At 39.4% G+C, this 20876-nt stretch overlaps 1 protein-coding gene across 29 annotated transcripts in view; it reads left to right on the top strand.

Annotated features, from left to right (window-relative positions):
• Positions 1-20876, top strand: part of adgrb2 (adhesion G protein-coupled receptor B2) — a 256669-nt gene that overhangs the window by 166911 nt on the left and 68882 nt on the right. For all 29 annotated transcript variants that reach the window (XR_013904851.1, XR_013904850.1, XR_013904848.1 and 26 more), the window contains one exon: positions 2167-2210. Coding sequence is in view for 24 of the 29 variants with exons in the window: in XM_080296657.1 (XP_080152783.1) it covers positions 2167-2210 (44 nt within the window). In the remaining 5 variants the exon portion in view is untranslated. The remainder of the gene's footprint in view (positions 1-2166; positions 2211-20876) is intronic.

Below are 20876 nucleotides of genomic sequence, written 5' to 3' on the forward strand. Positions count from 1 at the left end.
TGGTAGGTAGAAAGCAGGAGGCCAGAAAGTCCTGTGTCCCTGCTGTAGACCATATGCCAAGTGTTACACCACAACCCCTCCTTCAACCATCCTTAATGTAGCCTTTTAAATTATGAAAGAAAGTTCTGGTTAGCTTGAGCCATAAGCTTTCCTGGTAATTTCAATGTAATCTAGGTCATTTTCATCAGTCAAAAAGCCTCATCCTGGTTTTCTCCATTTCATACTCTAAACCTATGATCTTAAAGTGAAGGGCTTTTAAGACCAGAGCAGTCATGTTTTGTTACATTAGCTCATTTCATCATATTAGCTTAGCCCATTCACAGCCAGTATTCATTATTGCATGTATTGCTGAATGCGTTAAAGGAAACTGCTGTTCCTTTAAAGAGAGGAAAAAAAGACAGAGTATTTAAGGTAGGTACCAGCTATCACTGTCCACAAAAGCCACTGTTAGAATTGCAGAGGCACGTTTCTCCCTTTGATAACCATCAGCTGAGCAGACGCTGTCATTATGCAAAGTATGAGCACTAAAAAAAGAGGCAGACACTGCAGGAGTGCACAGGTGTCAATCCCGCTGTAGCGAATGGTCCAATAGGACACTCGTTGATTGATAGCTGAATGCTAACAGAGCTCAGCACGCTAATGCACGCCACGGGACATCTATAGTCGGTGGTGGCTGTCTGTGTGTGAGGCTGAACAAAGCACTGTCATCCATCAATCCGTGTCACCCAGTCTCTGATCCCGAGTATATAAATGTTGCATCATCCTGTCCTTTCAAGTCCAGTCATGCAGAGATCCCTGGATGCACTGATTCATTGGAGATCAGTAATGAACTGTTCAGAGAAGGAAGGATGACCTTGCCTGTAGAGGAATAAATCCTTACAATTCAGGCTACAATGTGTATGTCTTACTTCCCTTCTTTTTTGTCAATTTCAAATATAGTTAATTATCAGAAAGCATTTTAACTTGAGAAGTAATTTCTTCAGATTTTCCTGAGGCTTCAGTTAAGATCACATTATCCTTTTTATAATCTACACAGCACTCTGGCTGTCGGCTTACTGCTATAATCCCCTTTGCCATAAGGGGGAGCTCAAAGGCAAAGTGCCTAATGCAGGATTCAGGAAGGGCCAACATAATGGTAGATTTTCCTCTGCGTTGGCCCAGTGGAATACCAGCATTTCAGTTGTGGATACTAAAATTGAAGCTGAACTCTTTTTTGTTACCCCACAGAACCAAGAAAATGTTTCTAATAGTTGGTTCTTAAATAGTTGCTGATTTTGTCAGGTCCAAAGCGCCATTTTAAGTGTTTTCAGTCACTTGATTGAAGCAAAAATGTCTCAAATAACCATTTGATTCAGACAAAACCAAGTCACAGTCCACTCGTTACCAAGCACACAGGTTGAAAGGACATAGAGGCTCCATTTAAAAAGTGATCGATGCAGAGATCACTGAAGATCTCTGGTGGAACAAGTTGCTATGAGCTGGTTAAAGATATTGATCCCATGATTGATTCTCTGATTGAGTCATGACAAGTCTTTCTTTGCCACCACATGCCACTGAGCGAACTTTAGCTTCAATGACTAAATGGATTAAGGGTAAGCTGAGAGAAAATCACCAGCATCCAGTTACTTTGACTTTGCTTTTTTAAAAAGAAAAAAATGGTACATTAGTGAAACTTTGCACACTCTTAAAGGGCCAAATGTTTAATTAATAACATTTTACTTCATAGCTTTTTACACTTAACTGACTACTTTTTGCTGTGGTTGCACTTAAGTGAAGAATGTTAATGTTTTTACCCCACCCACAGGATGTTTACGACCCTAGTTATTGTCCATGAAATGGCTTTTCCTTTGTCATCCCTAAAACTCTCAATTTATAGCTCATGCACCTTTTTTTCTCTTCGGCTGCAGCAGCAGAAGCAGCTGTTTGCTGCGTTGTCCTCTGACAATGACTCTTTTTCCATCTCTCCCTCCTGTCGTCTATCTCAATCCTTCTCTTTCATTGTCTGTTTACTTCTTACCGTCATCCATGCAGCATCACTCTTTCTCCTCTGGCAATGAGCTATTCTGTGTTCTCTCTCTGCTGCCTTCTCTCTCACTCATCCTCTTGACTGGCAATAACAGCTTATCTTCTCCTCTCCCCCCCTCCCCCTCACCCTGTATCTTGCAGGGTACATCAGATCCTCAGTGCGTTGTCTGGGACTATGGAAACCCGTAAGTTACTCACAGTGACTCTGACACTCGTGTAAATGTTTGTGTGTACAGTGCAGAAATACATGTCTGTCAGTCAAAAAAAAAAAAAATCCAAATGATTGTGTGTGCGTGCGTGTGTGTGTGTGTGTGTGTGTGTGTGCGTGTGCGTGTGCGCGTGTGCGTGTGTGTGCGTGTGTGTGTGTGTGTGTCAATGTTTATCTCGCATGTGTGTTCATGCCCAGTCAGATTCATTTTATTAATGATCTGATAACATTGTAATGAAGTTCTCAGAGTTTCTCTTTATTAAATTAGTCAGTGGGAACAAACAGCGTTATTTCACTGCTGCTAACAGTTCAACTGCAGGCTAACTCAGAACTCCTCTGTGGGTGCAGCTTTTTCTCTATTGCAGTTCTCTTGTGTAGCGTTTACCTTGTTGGCAGTTTAATTTGCATTTCTTTACTTCTTAACAGACATACTATCTAAGTACATCACAAACGGTTTTCTTTTTTTCTTTGCTCTGTATTGTGGGCCAGCTGGTGAACTAAAAAATATAAACCAGGACAATTGATCATCCTGCATTCACCATTAACCCACATATTGATCGGATAGTCTGTCAATACCAAAGTTATAAGAAACAAAGTTAAAACCATTCTTTGGTTTCAGTTCATGGCCTAGTTACACTTTAAGTATAAACGCAAAAATTAAGGAATTTTGTTTTTGGCCAATTATTTCTTTCTTGTAACAGTCTTGCTTGAGAATAAAGCTTATACCATTGGAAAGCCTTCATTTTCCCTTAAATGATGCCGTGTTTTGTGAGGGGGTTGAGCAACAGAGTCGATTACGTGGGTTGCACAGTGAAAAACTTACCAAATCTTTTCTTCCAATGCCAAACAGCTTATTCTGCTATTGACTATTGTTTGATGCCATTTATTGGATTGGATGGTTGAAGTCTGAAGAAACAAGGCATATTGTAAATCTGTAAATGTATTCATTTTTAAAAATGGGGGTTTAGCAGCATGTGGACCCGAACAGTATTTGTTAGTCAGCCAACACACCACAATGACTGACTTGCAACAAATGCTGGTTGAAGAACCAGGTGGTTAGGTGAGCAGTCTACCAACCTACCAGGGTCAGTGAATCAAATCTGGGCTCTTAGAGGCACTGTGTTGAATGAAGGATTTGCCTGATTTGTCCCATTATTTGTGTGATGTGTGTTTTGAATGTTAGATAAAAGTGCTCAGGTGTAGATAAAGAAACACTTTATGAATGTGTAAGTGTTATTGGATGAAAGAAAGCAAGCGCTTTGAGTACCCAAATTAAGTAGAAAGGTGCTATATAAGTACCAGTGCCTTTAATGTAGTGAGTGTGGGTAATCAACTGTATGAAAGATGGGAGATGTTGTTAGATCCTGGATATCAATTTCACATTTGAGCAATGCCCGTGAATTTTCTTTTACTGATTTTTTTTTTTGTTCTGGCTGTGAATCTGGCTGTAGTTCATTTAAAAATGCTAGAGCTGTATTGTAGCTTAACAAATAACTAAAAGCTAATGATCATCTGTTGTGCCTCAAAGGAGACCCCTAATGATGTGCAGAAAATTAAAGGTAGCCATTAAGTGTGGTAACTCTAAATTGGTCACACACTGAAGCATGTATTAAAAGCATTAAAAGTGTGCACGCTGTCGACAGTCCCCAAAGCATCGAAAACATGTCATTAATGGAAGAAAATTCCAGTACCAATGTTGCCACATTCATTCTCTCCCAGTTCAGCAATGTTGGACCTTGGAATCTTTAAACCAAACGAATTAAGATATTTAAAGTTTTGCACTTGTTGATATTTGTGTTAACAAATTTTACATCCCAAATTCTTAACCTGTGTATGTTTTAGACTGGAATTTGGCATAATAGTCTGCTTTGGTAGGAGTTCTTGTTAACCTTGACCAGCACTAAATTTCAAAAAATCAAGTAATTTAGTTTAGATTGTTGAGTGCATCAACAAAGTCACTATTTCTGAAGGAATTTCATAAATTCACATTTCAAGTAGGTTCTAGTTTGATTCTGAATGTAAATTGGTCATGTGAATTCCTGTATATACAAATGACAACAGATTGCAAATGCCAATTCATTGAGTAGAATATAACTGGTCTATCTTCTTATCCATCTATTTTATTGTTTTGTTTCACCACCATCTTGACCAAAGTCATTTTGAAGATGGCAATCGACTGCAAGTGATCGCAAACCTGGTTCCTGTCTTCACAGCAGCTTTTTCAAAAGCAATGAGATTGCAATCATATGTCACGCTGTAGTCTCCACCCATGCTTTCTTTTAGCTTGACTGTAAGATTAGCTGCAATTCTGACAGACCAGAGGAGCTAAATACAAGTTCACAAAAGCTCATGGCCCAGCTACCATCCTCTGCACAACTGCAGTCTGCAAGCTGATTCACAACCCACTTGCACCCCCGATCCTAATCTCATGTTGTATCGTACAATTTGGTTTAGTTCAATTGTATTTATGTAGCACCAGATCACAATAAAAGTTGCTTCATGGCACTTTATCTCGTAAGTTAAGACTCTACATTAACAGGGAGAAAACACCAACAACAATCCCCCTATGACACCGGGGTGACAGTGGAAAGGAAAAAATCCCTTTTAACAGTAAGAAACGTCCGGCAGATCCGCTCAGGGAGGGGCAGCCATCTGCAACCATGCAACCGGTTGGGGGTGAGGAGAGGAAGCCTTTACTTAGTGTAATATCTGTTGTCTCTGTTGTCATTGCCGTGTTAAGTGCTCGGGATTGTGCTGCTCTTCTTGCCATCTTTGACTTTTCATGAGTGTATTTGGAAGATCAAGAAGGTGCCACAACAAAGTCATTTTGCCAAATAATAAATTAGTATAGACTTAAATATCAATAATCTTTTTGCTAAAGTGGTCCTGCCTGAACTGCCATTAACCCAACAGCTTCAGTATAAACATGACATACTTCTTCCTTTTGTAGCTTTTAACCTTGACCCATGGCCTTCATCATCATATAAAGTTTAAGTGTTGAATTATTATTACACTTCTGGGATTTCTCATGACAACAGATTAAACTCTGGGCATGAAAAACCCCAGCACAAGTGAGTGAATGTGACCCGAGTACAGACTGACAGTGATGTCATTTTTATTGTCAATAAAAATACAATCATGATGATATCGCTTTTCTTCAAAATGTATTTGCTAATCCAGTTGGGCTGTATGAGAATATAAATAATTTTTGGAAACATATTTGACATATGATGATTCACAGCAACCGATAACTTAAGAATTGAATTTGTCAGAGGGCCATCACTGAAGACTTCCTGTCTAATGTGACAACAAGACGGATGACAGAAAATTCAGGTCAGCTCAAATTCTCCCTGGAGATCCCATTAGTTTACCCAGTTCTAGAAGAGTACTCTCTGGTGACCAAAGCACACAATGGGAGTGCAGGTTTGCAGGGACAGGATAAGACGTTGTAACTTAAACTACCCCTTCTCCATTAAGGCAGGAGAGGGACAATGCTTGGCAAAGTCAATCAACTAGCTGGCAGATTACAGCTGCAATCAAATTAAATTTGCAGACATGACGAGGGCAGAGAGCCAAGCAGAATATAAAGTGGCGAGATGGCAGTGATGTCAACCAATCAAAAAAGTGCGTGCACCAGAAGGAATGCACTCTTTTGTTTTGTTTTTTTTGGTTTTAGGCTTTACTAATGTGCTTGTAGAAATCTAAAGATGTGTACAGACAAACATCCGGACCTCGGTTGATTTGACATATTTATATCGGCATGCCACAGATACAGTGTTTAGTTACATTTAGCATGCTTTTTGGCTGCTTTCGATATCCTGTACCGAGAAAACATAATCAACGAAAAAAATTATGTTTCACTCGCAAGTACCGAACCAAAGTAGGAGCATAACGGAGTATCTGCATTTTTAATGCTTATGTCAGCCAGCTACTCTCAAAAATTGTCGAGGACAGGTTGTTGTTGAAATAGTTGCTTACACATTAAACCCATGTACACACTTGAAATTTTCAGTATAAACAGCCTATAAACAAGTGCTCATAACATCATCTTTGGGTGCACAGAGACGTCTATGGAAATGTGTGAGGCAGTGTAATGAAGGCAGGTGGTACATTTCAGCCAGAGGAAGTCAAAAATGAATTTCTAAATTTTAATCTGATGATCACCTGTACAATTTATGTGCACAAACATCTGTAAATTGCTCAGAGAGCAAGCAGGCAGGCAGACAGACACCAGTACCGTATCAGTCTTACTATATTTGTTTCCCTATGCCGGACGCCAGATCCTGACAAAAGATTGGCATTAGTGTACAGTTGATATGGGTGGAGAATTTGCAGGATAATGCCTCTCTCAGGAACTAGCCACAAGCTTTTGAGGGTTGAGCAGGAGGCAGGCGAGATGTGGAGAAGGTATAGATAGTAGCGTGGAAGCAAGGCAGACATGACAGCAGCTGAACCAGACAGAGGCAGAAAGGGGAGATGGAAGAAAAAGCTTTGCCACTCCATGACCTGTATATGGAGACTATATTTAGTGCACCCAAATGCATCCACATTTGAAACACAGATTATGTTCTCTCTGTATCTTTTACCCCCCTCTTTTGTTAAAATACCCACATTGATGATGTACACTTACTTGGAGATTAGGCATCACACTGAGGCTCAAATCTGCAAAGCCTATTGTCATCCCCATCACAACTGTGTGTGCGCGCATGTTTTTTCTGCAGTGGTGTTCTATTTAGAAATCTGCCAGCCATTTCAGCGGAAGCTCTCTCCCATTTGCGCTCTCGCTCTCTCTCTCAGCTGGCTAAGTTGGCCGACAGTGTGTGGCACTCACAGTTCATCTCAGTATTTATGTGCGAGTGTTTATTTATTTATTTAGCCCCTAACAGGCCCATATGTCGGTACCATCTGCCCACCCAAATCGTTGAGCTCGCCATCCCTCCCAGTCTTCCCCCGTGTGCCTGTCCCCTCAACCAAGTCTCAACCTGTTTTCATTTTCCTCGCTGCCTTGAATGGAAGCTGCTACATTTAGCCCTCATAAAAGTTTTACACGCTTCAAAACTAGAAGCTCAGGCAAGCAAACAGCAGCTATTACGAGAGAACGCATTGCGTGAACATGTATGGTGGTATTGTACACAAGGCCCTGAGATAAAAATAGAAATAATAACTAAGTCAGTCTTGGTCATCCAACCTCCTCTTGCTTATTTTCTGCCCTGTTTCTCTCTTCTGCTGGGATACGATAGCAGGTGTTCAGCTGGTCTTTGCTGTGGTTCCTGACCTTGCTGCTAGCTTCTCTGGGATTTGACCCTCACTAAGGGGGGGGGGGGGGTCAGTCAGATATCCCACTGAAGTACTAACACAGCGACTTCCGCACACTCACTCTGCTGTAAAGTCGCTTTATGGGTTGCTGTGATTTTGTTAGATATTTGAAAGATGTGCCAGCATCCGTAAGATATACATTACATCGGCGGTCCCAAACCTTTTTTGCACCACGGACCGGTTTATGCCCGACAATATTTTCACGGACCGGCCTTTAAGGTGTCGTGGATAAATACAACAAAATTAAACTATTACCGGTACCGAAAAAAAGAAAATTTATTCATAACACACCTGAAAAGACCAAGAAAAGCCGAGTAAACGATAAAAACGATAACAAAATAACGCTGAAAACCGATAAAAACCCTGAAAACTATACATTTCACACCTGAGCCTCAACTCTCGCGGCCCGGTACCAAACGACTCACAGACCAGTACCGGTCCGAGGCCCGGGGGTTGGGACCGCTGCATTACATCACTAAGACATTTAGTTTTTTCTTTATCACTCGTGTGTTACTATTCCAATAGAAGCAATCTCCTGCCATGGAAGTGACAAAGCAGAAATAGTTTGGCTCACAGAGATTTCAAAACATGCATAAGAATGAAACCCAGCAGTGGGAGATAAATGTAATATACACTTTAGATGGATGGATGGCAGTAAGCTTATGAAAGGCTGAAGGTCATTTAATCCTTTCGCTAATCCCCACGGTCTTCAGCTTGATCGGGGAACAGTGGTTAAAGACCCAAGCAACCCACTCTACCCCTCTGCCACCCATCGCAGCCATAGAGTAATAAAACCCGATGTGCAGTGCAAGTAGCTCTAACATCAACAATCTGACACGGTAGATTGGGGCTTGCTTTGGGCTCAGACTGATCTGGCGCCACTATCGGCTTTGGCATTGGCAGGTTCCAACCTTAAATGACTTAAAAAGTCAAAGACATATTCTGCACACTGCCAAAAAAACCAGCGGGGCACAAATGTGGCCAAAGTGTAATCGCATTTACTTTACAGAAAAGCATAGAGGCAAGTAGCAATGAGCCAAGTGGATGACACTTTTAATTCTCATATTGGGAAGCTTTGGGCTCTGTCATGTGGCCCCTATTAGTCGCTTGTGAATCAAAGAGCGGAGTAAATGAAGGAATTGATTTAAAAATATGCAGAGTATTGTCTGTCCTTCTTGGATATAACGCTTGCTTGAAAGTCTAAGTATGTATCACACTGAGTTGTGCATTGTCCTTTTTACTCACAAACTCACAGTAAAGAGATTTCAAACTCTTTTTTGTATTATTCCTTGAAAAAATCCTAAATACTGCCTACATGACCCTTTATTTACATTTCCTACATGGACAGTGTTTTTCTCTCAAGTTATTTAAAGAGATGTATGAGTTACAGCATTGCAGCTTAAGCACACATGCTGTTTATTTCATTTCGGCCAGAAACTCTTTCTCTAGTGCAGCCTAGCTTTAGCTTAGTGCATTTTGGGATACGTAGTACACCCTCCTTGTAGTAGGTTAGGTTAAATACTGTTATCTCAGAGATGGTAAATTAAATATAAATATATTGAGCGATTTGTTTGCGAAAGGCAAAAATATGCTATTATACAGTGTGCATCAGATAATACAGTGGAAATGATAAGTACATTATACACCCACTTCATTGTGTTTTGTTTCAGTTTTTATTAAAGTCGTTTTTAGATTTCTCAGGAGTCATAGCTAACAATAAGTTACTTATCTGTTTTTTTCTTTTTAAATCTAGCTCTCCAACAAAAGACTTGCAACATTTTTACTTGTGCATCGTGGGTTTTTTTTCCACTATTGTTGCAGACTAAGATTAAACAGAAATGCAAACACACACACACACACACACAGAAGCAGCAGAGCCACCAGGAGGAGGGGTGGATGGCTGATACGGCTTGCTCCACTTTTCCATCTGACAGAGCAAAAGGGATCAAGACTGTGTCAAATAGCGAGTCAGCACGGGAAGAGGGAGTCGGCCAGGCTTATGCGCGCTCTGTCTCCATTGACTGTTAAAGGCATGGACAGGCTCTCAGTTAGTTTCTCCAACTATCACAACTGTCCCCAGGGAGCGTGTTAATGTGGGATTTTCAATTCTCAGTGCAAAAAGCTGGGGTGACTAGTTAAGGACAGTTGGTTTTAGGTTACTTTTTGATGCCTGTAAGTAGATTTTTTTAGGAGGGGGGTTAAGTTCAAGTCTAAGTAGTTGTGTGTACAGCTGTAGCTATGGTTTGTTTTTGCTGCTGAACATCATGGATACTTGTGGGTAGCTCATAGGTAAGGAAGATTCTGCTTTCTTATTTGGGTGAAGAAGTTATATAAGGAAGAACTTGTTTATTCTACATTCAGTATTTTTTCTTCCTTCGTGTATTACTGATTGGTTGATGTTGTTGATTTCTTCATCATGTGACAAGTGAAATGGAGCTTTAGCACTGGGGCTGTTTGTCTTGGGAATGTTTTAGAGGAAGATGTTGTTGGTATTGATAGCGATTAGAAGGCTTGACTTGGACTGTGTGCTGGAATACTTTGCCTTGGCTGCTGGACCCGTAGAGCGTGAGGATTGGTAGGTAAGTAACATCTCCATCAGCTTAATACCTTATTATTTTTGAGCCTTGTTATGGATGTTGTGTTAAGTTTTTCTGCCAATTATGCACTGCGAACATGCTCTTACAAGGTTCTGACCTTCAGCCAAGTGCAGTATTTGCCTTATGTCTATCTTACTAACTTCCACATTATCCTCTTTACTGTTATGTCGCTGGAAGTAGGCTGAGAGGGCACTGTGTTAGTCTATTATGAGACTAAGAGTTAGCACAATGCTTAGAATCTTCCTCAGGTCTTTTTCAAGGAACCACATTCTTCATACATGCAGTGGTGGGAAGAAATGTGTGCCCCCTTCTTGATTTACAATTTTTTTGTATGTTTGTCATACTTAAATGTTTAAGGGCATCAAAAAAATAAAATATTAGACAGAGATAACACAAACAAATGTAGTTTCTAAATGAAGGTGTTTTTATTGTTTTTATTATTAAATGGGGGAAAAATCCAAACCTACAGTGCTCTGTGTGAAAAAGTGATTGCCCCGTAAACCTAATAACTGGTTGGGCCACACTTAGCAACAACAACTGGAATCGAGCATTTGAAGTAACTGGCATTGAGTTTTTTTTAGCACTGTGGAGGAATTTTGGTCCACTCCTCTTTGCAGAATTGCTGTAATTCAGCCACATTGGAGGGTGTTTGGGCAGCTGCCTTTTTAAGGTCATGCCACAGCATCTCAATCGGATTCAGGTCAGAACTTTGATTTGGCCACTCCAAAGTCTTCATTTTATTTTTCTTAAGCCTTTCAGAGGTCTACGTGCTGGTGTTTTTTGGATCACTGTCCTCCTGCAGAACCCAAATGTGCTTCAACTTGAGCTCATGAACTGACATTCATGGCTGGACATTCTCCTTTAGCAAGTTTTGGTAGACAGCAGAATTCATGGTGCAAGTCTTCCAGGTCCTAAGGCAGCAAAACAGCCACAGAAACCACACTACCACCACCATGTTTTACTGTTGGTATGATGGTTCATTTCTGAAATGCTGTGCCAGATTTAATGGTACATACATCTTCCAAAAGGTTAAACTTTCTCTTGTGAGTCCACAAAATGCCCAAAGGTCTTGGGGGTCATAAAGATGTCTTTTTTGGCAAATGTGAGACAAGCCTTTGTGTTCTTTCTGGTTAGCAGTGGTCTTCTCCTTGAACTCCACCATGCAGATCATTTTTGTCCAGACTGATAGATGCCTCTGACTTGATTTCTCTGGTGTTTCTTTAGATTGTGGCATAATGTGTTGCTTTTTGAGATCTTTTAGACTCTTTCACTCTGTCAGAAAGGTTAAATGATTTCTTGTTTTGACAGTGAGTGTCTTTAGTAAAAACTGAACTCTGAGTTACTTCATGATTTAACAAGAGGGACAATTACTTTTTCACACAGGGACAGGTAGGTTTGTATAACTCAGTTTTTAAATGATTAAATCATCATTTAAAAACTGAGTTTTGTATTTACTCTATTTGTTTGATGATCTGAAACATGTAATTGTGACAAATATGCAAAACACTAACAAATCAGGAGGGGGGTAAACACTTTTTCACACCACTGTATGCGGCATATTTGTGGTAACGCAGAGTGGAGGCAGGCAGAATGGCAGACCATTTATGGCTGTAGCTAAAATCTGTATGGCTAGCTTTCCTGTGTGCTCAGTAGCTTGCACACCAGGAAGGAAGATAATCCCGAGAAAGAAGCTTATAAATTAGCTTAAGGGCAGAGAGAAGCAGATTTGGATAGTAGAGGTCACTGACAAAGCATTCTCCCTACACAAGAATCGGGGAGGAATTAGGAAAGGGCATAAAACATCAGACACGACAAGGATAATGAATAGTGAGCACGAACTGCGCATCGGTCTTTAATAACGACCTATTTCAATTTTCACTCGGCTGGAGGAGGAATAATGACGTTGTAAGCTGCCTTTGTACGTTTCTATAAAAAATATTTTGTAATATTCAAAGTCTGGCCTTGATATGGCTACTTTATCTTTTATGCCTGGATGACTGTCCTAGTTGGAAGAACACCTTGAGGAATTTCTTGGAATTTGGCACGAATGTTCACTCGGACTCAAGGCTAAGCTAATTAGATTCTGTTAGTTAAAGGTCAAGTTTTTGGCTTTAACTCAAGAATTCATAAGTGAATAATGGCTGTTAAATAAATAAATAAATGATCTAGCCTTTGTTTAACACCATAACTTAGGAACAAATAAGCAGCATTCGATCATAAGTCACATTTACACTAAACTTTGTTAGGCCCCTTGGCAGTGTGATCTTCTGTGCTTCAGAGGTGAAGATATATGTGAAACATCTACATTTAAAATCTGCTCATTAGCAGCAACATCCAATTTTGTGCACTGCCACAGCTTTGTGTTGTGTTAGAATTGGCTTTCCTGCCCAGGCATTGATTGATTGATTGATAATACTTTATTCATCCCGAGGAAAATTGGGTTAAGGGTGCCAGCCTTGCCAGCGCCATCTTACCCTTCCAACCATACTAGTGGTGCAACGGATCAAAAATCTCACAGTTTGGATCGGATCACGGTTTTAAGTCACGGATCGGATCAATTTTCGGATCTGCAGAAAAGAAAAAAAGACAAAATTTTAACATTTACTTATTAACTTATTAAGTATTTTTTGCCTATTAAAAACATTCAACTCAAGACTCATTCCACGCAAATTAAGGTGCAATATAGGGCAGTACAGGGCTTTGTATCTACCACTCCGCTGTGATATAATGAGCGGTCACGGTCACGTAGCTTTCCGTTGACCTGAAGGTCCACCCGTTTGTAGTTGGGCAATATAAGATGCCTGGGACAGTTCAGCCATAACTTTAAACTTTTCCTGCTCATACATGCCTCGGTACAATCTTGTCACTGAAGTGGACGCACAATGGGATATCATAGCGTGGCTCAAGCACGTTCATCATAGTTTAAACCCCTTGTTTTGCACAAGGAAATACGGCCTCCCGTCTGCAGCTAAACACCCAATAGCTTTTGTAATCGCTTTAGCCCGGTCGGACTGGGCAGCAAAGTGCTGCTTAAATGCCGCAATTTCCTCTGCTCCTCCACTTGGACCGCTAGCGCTGGCCATAACTATCGCTTGACAGACTGACCACGCGCACCATACACATACTTTTTTTTCCTTCTTTTTCGAATCTTCGGATCATGTGCCGAACCGTGGAGTGGGATCGGTTCGGATTACGGATCAACCGTGATCCGTTGCACCACTAATACATACATTACACAAGCATCACATGGGGAAGACAGGTCAGAGAGGTATAACAATGGAAAATGCACGTGAACACATGCAAGAAATCTGACATCTAATATTGTAGAGATACATATAGCAGTAGCAGAATGAGTACAATAAAGCGTAAAAATAATATCTTTATTGTCATTTCTTTTAGGCAAAGAAATTCAATGAAACTGCATCAGTGCAAATATCTCATATAGGTTTAAAATATGGCAGCTAAAAAGAAAATCTTACTATATATTATATTTAAGAACTCTAAAGTCTCTAAAAGTAACCATACAAAATTCTAAAAGGGAAAGTTTTTCATCTCATACATACGAGATGCTTCACATTTTGTAGGCATTCATGCATGATTGATTTTCTTTCTTTCTTTTTTGAATGCACAGTTCCAGCAGCATTTAGCAGAGTTAAGGATTTGGATGAAAACTATTTCTTAATCTGTCTGTCCTTCTTTTTAATGTCCTGAAACATCTGCTTGAGGGCAGCACTTCAAACAGAAAGTGTCCGGGGCAGAATGGATCTTTCAGGATGCTCTGGGCTTTTCTGAGGCAGCGGGAATTGTAAAGATATTCCAGGGAGGGGAGAGGGTATCCGATCAGCTTCTGGGCAGTGATGATGAGCCTCTGAAGCATTTGCTTCTCTGCCGCTGTGCAGCTGGTGAACTGCACACAGATGTAGTATGTGAGTATGCTCTCTATGGAGAAGCCATAGAAATCTTTGGGTGAGGCGGTTCTTCCTGAGGATCCTCAGGAAGTAAACCGTGCCCAGAAACTGGAAGTCCGGTCATGTTAGGTCAAATCAATTTTATTTCTTTGTCGGTATATCACAGATCAAAAAAAGTTGCTATAATTGGCTTCACAGTGTGTGCATCAAAAGATATCGTCCATCTTTAGACCCATGACCCAAATGAAGAACGTCTTTATATGATTTAGGAGTTTGAGCTCTTTGTTCATTCTTCACATTTAAAGTATTTGTCTATTTGAGCTGAGTAACTTGAGGCACATGTATTATAATCAAAAAAATGATACAATAAGAAGTCTTTTAAAAAGTACTTCCTTCTGATCGTCATACACAAACTACATCAGTTTATATGTGTGAGTCGACGCGGTGGGTCTGAGGAGGAGAAGAAAGGTTGAGACAGTTTTCTGTCACTGATTTTTTTGGGGGTTTTAAGCAGTGGCAGGCAGCATTGAGGTAAAGAAAAGAGAGTGTGTAGCTATGGCAACGTTTATCACTGACTGCTGGGAAGTCATTTAAATCCATCTCGGGTTTAGTTTGTATGCTCATGTTTATACAATAGGAGCCTTCAATTCCTAAAATTGCAGAATGTCATTTTCTTCAGAACGATAAAATCAAACGCAGATTAAAGTAATACCACAGTTAAAAGCTGTACAAAGACAGAGCTGTGACTTTTCAGTTCAGAGAGAGAAATCAGCTCAGCCCTGTGATACTGTGATATGCATTTCATTGCCAATACTGTGTGTGTTTTTGATTAAACATGTGCAGTACTACCTTTCTTCAATAGTAGCTAGTGCATTTTGAGAGGCTACATACATCATTCAGTACAGTCATGTGCTCTGTGTAAGAAATGGTTTCACAACTCCAGCCCTGAAAATCAGACTACTGTTTGGTTTCTGGGTTGGAGCTAGAAACACAGCTTTTGTTACCAGTGATGATGCTCAACATAAAATTACGTCAATTTGACACAATAGCTGAGGTTTGTTCTTCATGCTAGTTTGAGGTCCATAGTAGATAGTGAACTCTTGATTAGGCCACTTTGAGGGCTCAAACTCTTGTTTGAGCCCTCAATTGGCTCATTGACCCAATCACACACACATTAGTACCGTGGTTTTATCTGTACCTAAGCACTTTTTTCTACCATTGACACACAAGCTAATGATTGCATCAAAGGCAACTCAGGGTTTACTATCATGCCCAAGGAGGAGTTAGGGTCAATCTACTGATCTTCTGATTGTTAGATGACCTGGTCTACCACCTGAGCAAAGCCATAATGAAATCAAAGAGACCCAACTGCAACTGGTCACAGTGGTATTTTGAAAAATGCAGTGTAAGCAGTAGAGAGGTTCCTCGTGACTTTAAAAGGAGATTGGAAAAATAGAACTATGATGATCTCTTGCTTGCAGGCAAGTGTCAAAAGCATCAGAATACTCCAAGATGAGGAATGAAATGCTACAGCCTACTTTTTATATCGTTTCCTAATGCTTAAGCTTTACAAGGATCTGTGTTGGCACTCTTGTTGGCAATACCAGACTGGGTTATTTTGGGTATCAGATCAGAAAGGAAGCAAGTGTCATTGTGCATCACTAATGTAATCTGCAGCTGACTGGTGAGTGGAGGCAACCGCAAGGCACAAACCTTTATGTCCTGCACTGACCCTGCCACAAAAGCGATGCGTGCATCAGAAGAGACGCGTAAATTATGTTTTTCTTTGAGTCATTTCACCAAACACAGCCTTCAAATCAATAAATGTCTCGTGTACATTCAAAAACATAATCTGTACAGCCTTGCATGTAAACATCACGACAAGCTTCCCATAATCTTATAGCATGTTCTTCTGGTTATAAGACCAGTCTTTACATCGGCCGGTGGAACAGAGGAACGCTTAAAATTAGTTCAAATCTGGATTTGCATGCAGACACACACAAGCATGGGCTTATATTCTGGCAGATATGTTTGCTGCAGTATACCACAACAAATGTGTACTACTCAATCCTTCACAGTAGGTGGTATGTAGCGTTGAGGAAGCAGAGATGATTTGAGTCATGTGAAGATTTGTGTCAGTGCTTTCGAGCTATATAGTAAGAGGCGAGGATTTACTCCCCGCCTGGTAAATGTGCTGTCTGGCTCCCTGGTAGCCACAGAAGTAATGTCTATCAGAAAAGATAATCTCTTCTACACATTTGTTTTCCTGTTTTCACCACTGGATTCAACCTTGGTTCCGACTAGATCCCTAGCAGTATATACCATGCAGTATTATATTCAGATAAACAGCGCAGTTTAAAAAGTTTTGTTAAAAGAAAACTTTACGGTACTATTGCTGTTGATCTTATTCTTTGGTTGTTTAAAAAATAAATACAACATTTTAATCAGTCAGAAAAAAATCCATAATGAAACAACACATTAAAAAAGAAAGAGACCCCTAACCCGCCCAATAATGAATGAAAGATGTAATCACAAGTAGGTTATAGAATACACATGCATGTTACCTTATTTAGCTCCACGTGCTTTCAGTAACTCAAATTTAATGCCATTGTGCTGAATTGTTTTATTATTTTTTCTGCTTTGTTCCTGTGTTTTCGAAAAGTTTCCTGTAATTCTCATTACTGTTGTAGTACATGTTGTTGTAGCAGTAATAGTAGGTTACAGCAGCATGACACGCTATAGCAGATATTGACTCAACAATAACTAAAAAAGATTCTAAATATGGCCCCACAAATATCTAAACAATATAAATACTATAACATAACACTTGATATTGTATTTTTATCTGAAGAGTTCCCTCAAACATGTTGGCCAAACAAATACTATTTAGTGCATCTTACACACAATGACATGGACATACAATAACATAAATTGCATTTGCAAATTACATTTGAAGAATAAAAATTAAGCAGTAAATAAAAAAAACTTTAGTTTCACATTTAAACAGCTGGAGCATCAGGAAATTCAGTGAGAGGAAGGAGTAACATTTAAAAATGTCTTGACCAGATTAAAATCCAACCCGTCGGATTTAACATGGCAACGGAAAGCTGTGACACCAGGATGACCCTTGTGTTCTCTTATAAAGTACAAGCAGATAATCACAATGTGATTAAACATTTTGAATCCATGACATGTCGCCACTGCCCGCAGAGTTTAGTAATCTTGCTTAGTATGTTGTCTCTTTGGAATCAGGGTGCACCTCATACAGGGCAACAATAAAAACAGATGGCTTCTGTTTTTCCTCACGTACGCCACAAGTGTGAAAGCAAGAAAAATGTATTTATGTAACACATTTCACAGACAGGAGTCACAAATGCAGAAATAAGAGCAGTACAAAAATGTCAGGAAACCTCACAAAAAAAACCTAAAAGAACAAGGTAAAAATACACAGTGCATAAAAGCAGATCCAGTGCAAACATATTACCCAAACAGCCATCTCAACAAATATTTGTTAGCTTTTGAAAGATGATATCATGCACATATCTCATCCTTGATACTGTAGCAGCTAAATTCAATACTTTAATTAACTACAACCTTTTCTCTGTTTGTTTTACTACTGTGGATTGTCATATCTTTTGCAGCGTTACATGCAGTGCTCACACTTCACTTTGTAATACGAATAAGAAAGCTTTGTGTGCGATGTTGGTTGGGAACCGATCAGAATGCAACCAGTTGGCAATCAGCTGAGTCAAGTTCCTTGTTGTGAAGAGCAGTGCAGATGTCTTGTGGTCATCGACACAGACTTTTTGTCAGTCTGTCTGAGAGATCTTATTTCATCTATTTAGAAAAGTTTCATGCACTCACCAGGCTACTTCTTGATATCTCTAACATGGTTTCTGTCTTATTTTCTACTCTAGTGTAACTGAGCAGTTAGTTTGACTGTAATATGTCAGTTAAGCACATTATTTATATGTGTAAATGCTAATACAAAATAAGGAAAAACATACTATATGAAAAGTGCAGTGTAGTTTACACTAATACAGTGTAAACTATATTAGTAGTAGTTAAAATAACCTGAGATTATCAAAACAAAATGCACTATGTACAGTCTTCTTCTGTACATAGTACAGATCAGTATATAGTATAGATACTGATGGAAAAAATATTACTATATAAATTCACAAGTGAGCAATAAGTACATACTTCAGTTGTTATCATAAGTTTTTATCATTGCAATATGATACCACTGATTCACATGTACGCTGATGAATCTGAACACAGTGGTATATCTGAATCATTTCCTTCTTGAGGTCATTTACTTCCATAATACTCACAATTCTTTGATAGTACAGCAAACCCTCCCCTTCACACTGGTCCTTCTGCCTATGACTCATTAGCTCTCTGTTTCCACTGTCTATCACCAGCTCTCCCTCTGCCATAGACAATGACTTTACTCTCTCTTCTCTTCAAAAAGCTTTACAGCACTGGGTTACACACTGTCTGTGGCAATTTGCTCACTGTCTTCACAATTTCATGCAGTGGACATTATACCTGGTCCTGCAGTCGTCTAAAGACTTTATAGCAATTTGACTTCAGAGAATTCTTTTCTGTAATGAGGACAAAACTTTCTGTGATTCTCGTGCTACTGATTTCCATCTATGCGTGAAATAATTCTGTCATTCCCCAATGCTTTATTCACCTCTTGCTGTTTGCCTATTCCGCTTCCACATTTTTATTGTTTTCCTCCTTTGCTTCGCTGCATTTCTGACCATTGAAGAACACAGGAAAAGGTTTTTTGCAAACATTTGACAACACCAAAATGAGTCCCGGGAAGCCGAGCAATGAACTTAAAATGGACTAAACTATTTTTTGCATTCATCTCCTAAATCGTTTTGACAGCATTTGCCAGCAGCTGAAATTAACTGATAATGTTAATCCTTATTAAATCACTGACAGCTGTGTAGAACAACATTTTCTCGTGTAAAACTGGTTTAAATGCTTAGCTATGACTATATATTGAATGGTACCAACTGATTCAGATAAGTGGATTAAAGCGGCTAAAATTGCTTACATCTACTGTAAAAGCGCAGCCTGTCTATAAAGACCCAATGTGCATTTTGTTCTGTACCTTTAGCACGCTGGTGGTTGAAGAGACATATTTGGGATATTTGGGTCTCTTATGAATAAAAGCTGAAGGTGAAATGTTAAAGCATGACCTACAGTTATTTAAACATACCAGTACATGTAGTTTTTTTTCCGTGGAAACAAAGATAAGCTCTTGACCTTAAAAGTTAGCAGAAACAGCTTCTTGTAGGTGTTTTCATAGTAAAGGCATATCTCTAATGCCAAATGTATGCTACCTCTTGTCTTAAATGATATAAATAAACACACCATTGAATGGAAGTGCTCTTGCATCAGTCTGCATTTGGGCTGTATTTGCTGGTGTATCTAACCCTGGACAAACTTTTCCGTGAAGTGGAATCATGTATTTCAAATAACCTGGAGATTTCATTTAGAAACCTTTGTCCTAGTCTTAGGCATTCAAATCATGTTTTTTTTCTCAGACCTTGAGAGATCTCATTAGAGCTTGACACCACACAGTTTGAAAGAGAATACTAGATCCAAGATGTCGGAGGTTTAAAAAGGACTGGTTCCCCCTATCTTATCTAGAAAAACAGTTTTTAATTTTATGGATTCAGAGAAGTTCTAAAAATTATGGCAAAATGTCAGTTTTAGGTTTTGTTTATCAGCTTTTCAACAAAGTTTGGTTCATTGGGAAAAAGTCCATGTCCTGTATTTTTTTTTTTTAATATGACTATAAAGGTGCTGGCAATACATCACTACACTTTCATACAGCTGAAATCCCTTCATCAAGCCATTCAGTTTTAGTCATTCAAAGCATGTTTAACCTTTGTTTGCTGCTTAACAGGGGGCAATTGGCTTTCATAGCACTGCCCTTTCAGGCAAGATTTGGTGCCAATTTATTCTCAGTAGACATAAAAGGTCAATTTACGCTGTTGTTCGGAAAGTATTTTTCCTATTTTTTTCTTAACAGCCACAAAAACATTCTACCAGCAATTAGGAAGCAAAATGGGAAGCATTTTAATAGGTTTCTGCCACTGGCAGGTCAACATTTTTGCTTATCTGGTAACAACAGTGCTACTAATCAACATCTTGTGCAGACATACACATTTTTGAGAGAAATGTCCGAGCTCAGTGATATAATTCATATTTGTAAGCATTTCTGACAGGATTAAGAGTAATTCCATTGGTGATCTCTTAACCTTGCAATCTGACACTATCACAGGTCAAAATTTCAGTTTGTCCAATACAGTAAATCACCTTCAAAATGATAAGATCCCTATCAGCTGCAGTTCTGATTCTTATGTAACCCTTTAAGGCAGCTAAAGATAAAGTGCACATGTTAAATGTTAGGATACTAATGGTTATATTTATTGCAATGCAAAGCAGCGCAGTGCCTTGCAGCAGCAGCCCTCAATGAGCGCATTGTCGAGTTACAAACTCTTGTTTAATGTGTGTGTAAACTGTGTAATCCCCACTGAGCATGGAGGGTTATCACCAACTCTAGCATTCATTTAATAAATCTTTGTCAAGACCAAAGAGCAGATGTGTCGGTTACAGCAATTCTAGAAAGCAGGTTGATTTTATGTATATTTACACATCTTGTAGTTTTTTCTTATAATGCCAGGTGGAGCTCTTTGCAGTATACATTTGGATTCCATAGCCTATCTACCAACTGTACTAATATAGAGACCTGTTTGTACATCTGGTACCTGTTTTCCATGATAAGAAGAGCTGTCA

This window comes from Astatotilapia calliptera, chromosome 22, assembly GCF_964374335.1.
Source record: "Astatotilapia calliptera chromosome 22, fAstCal68.1, whole genome shotgun sequence".
Taxonomy (NCBI): Eukaryota; Metazoa; Chordata; class Actinopteri; order Cichliformes; family Cichlidae; genus Astatotilapia; species Astatotilapia calliptera.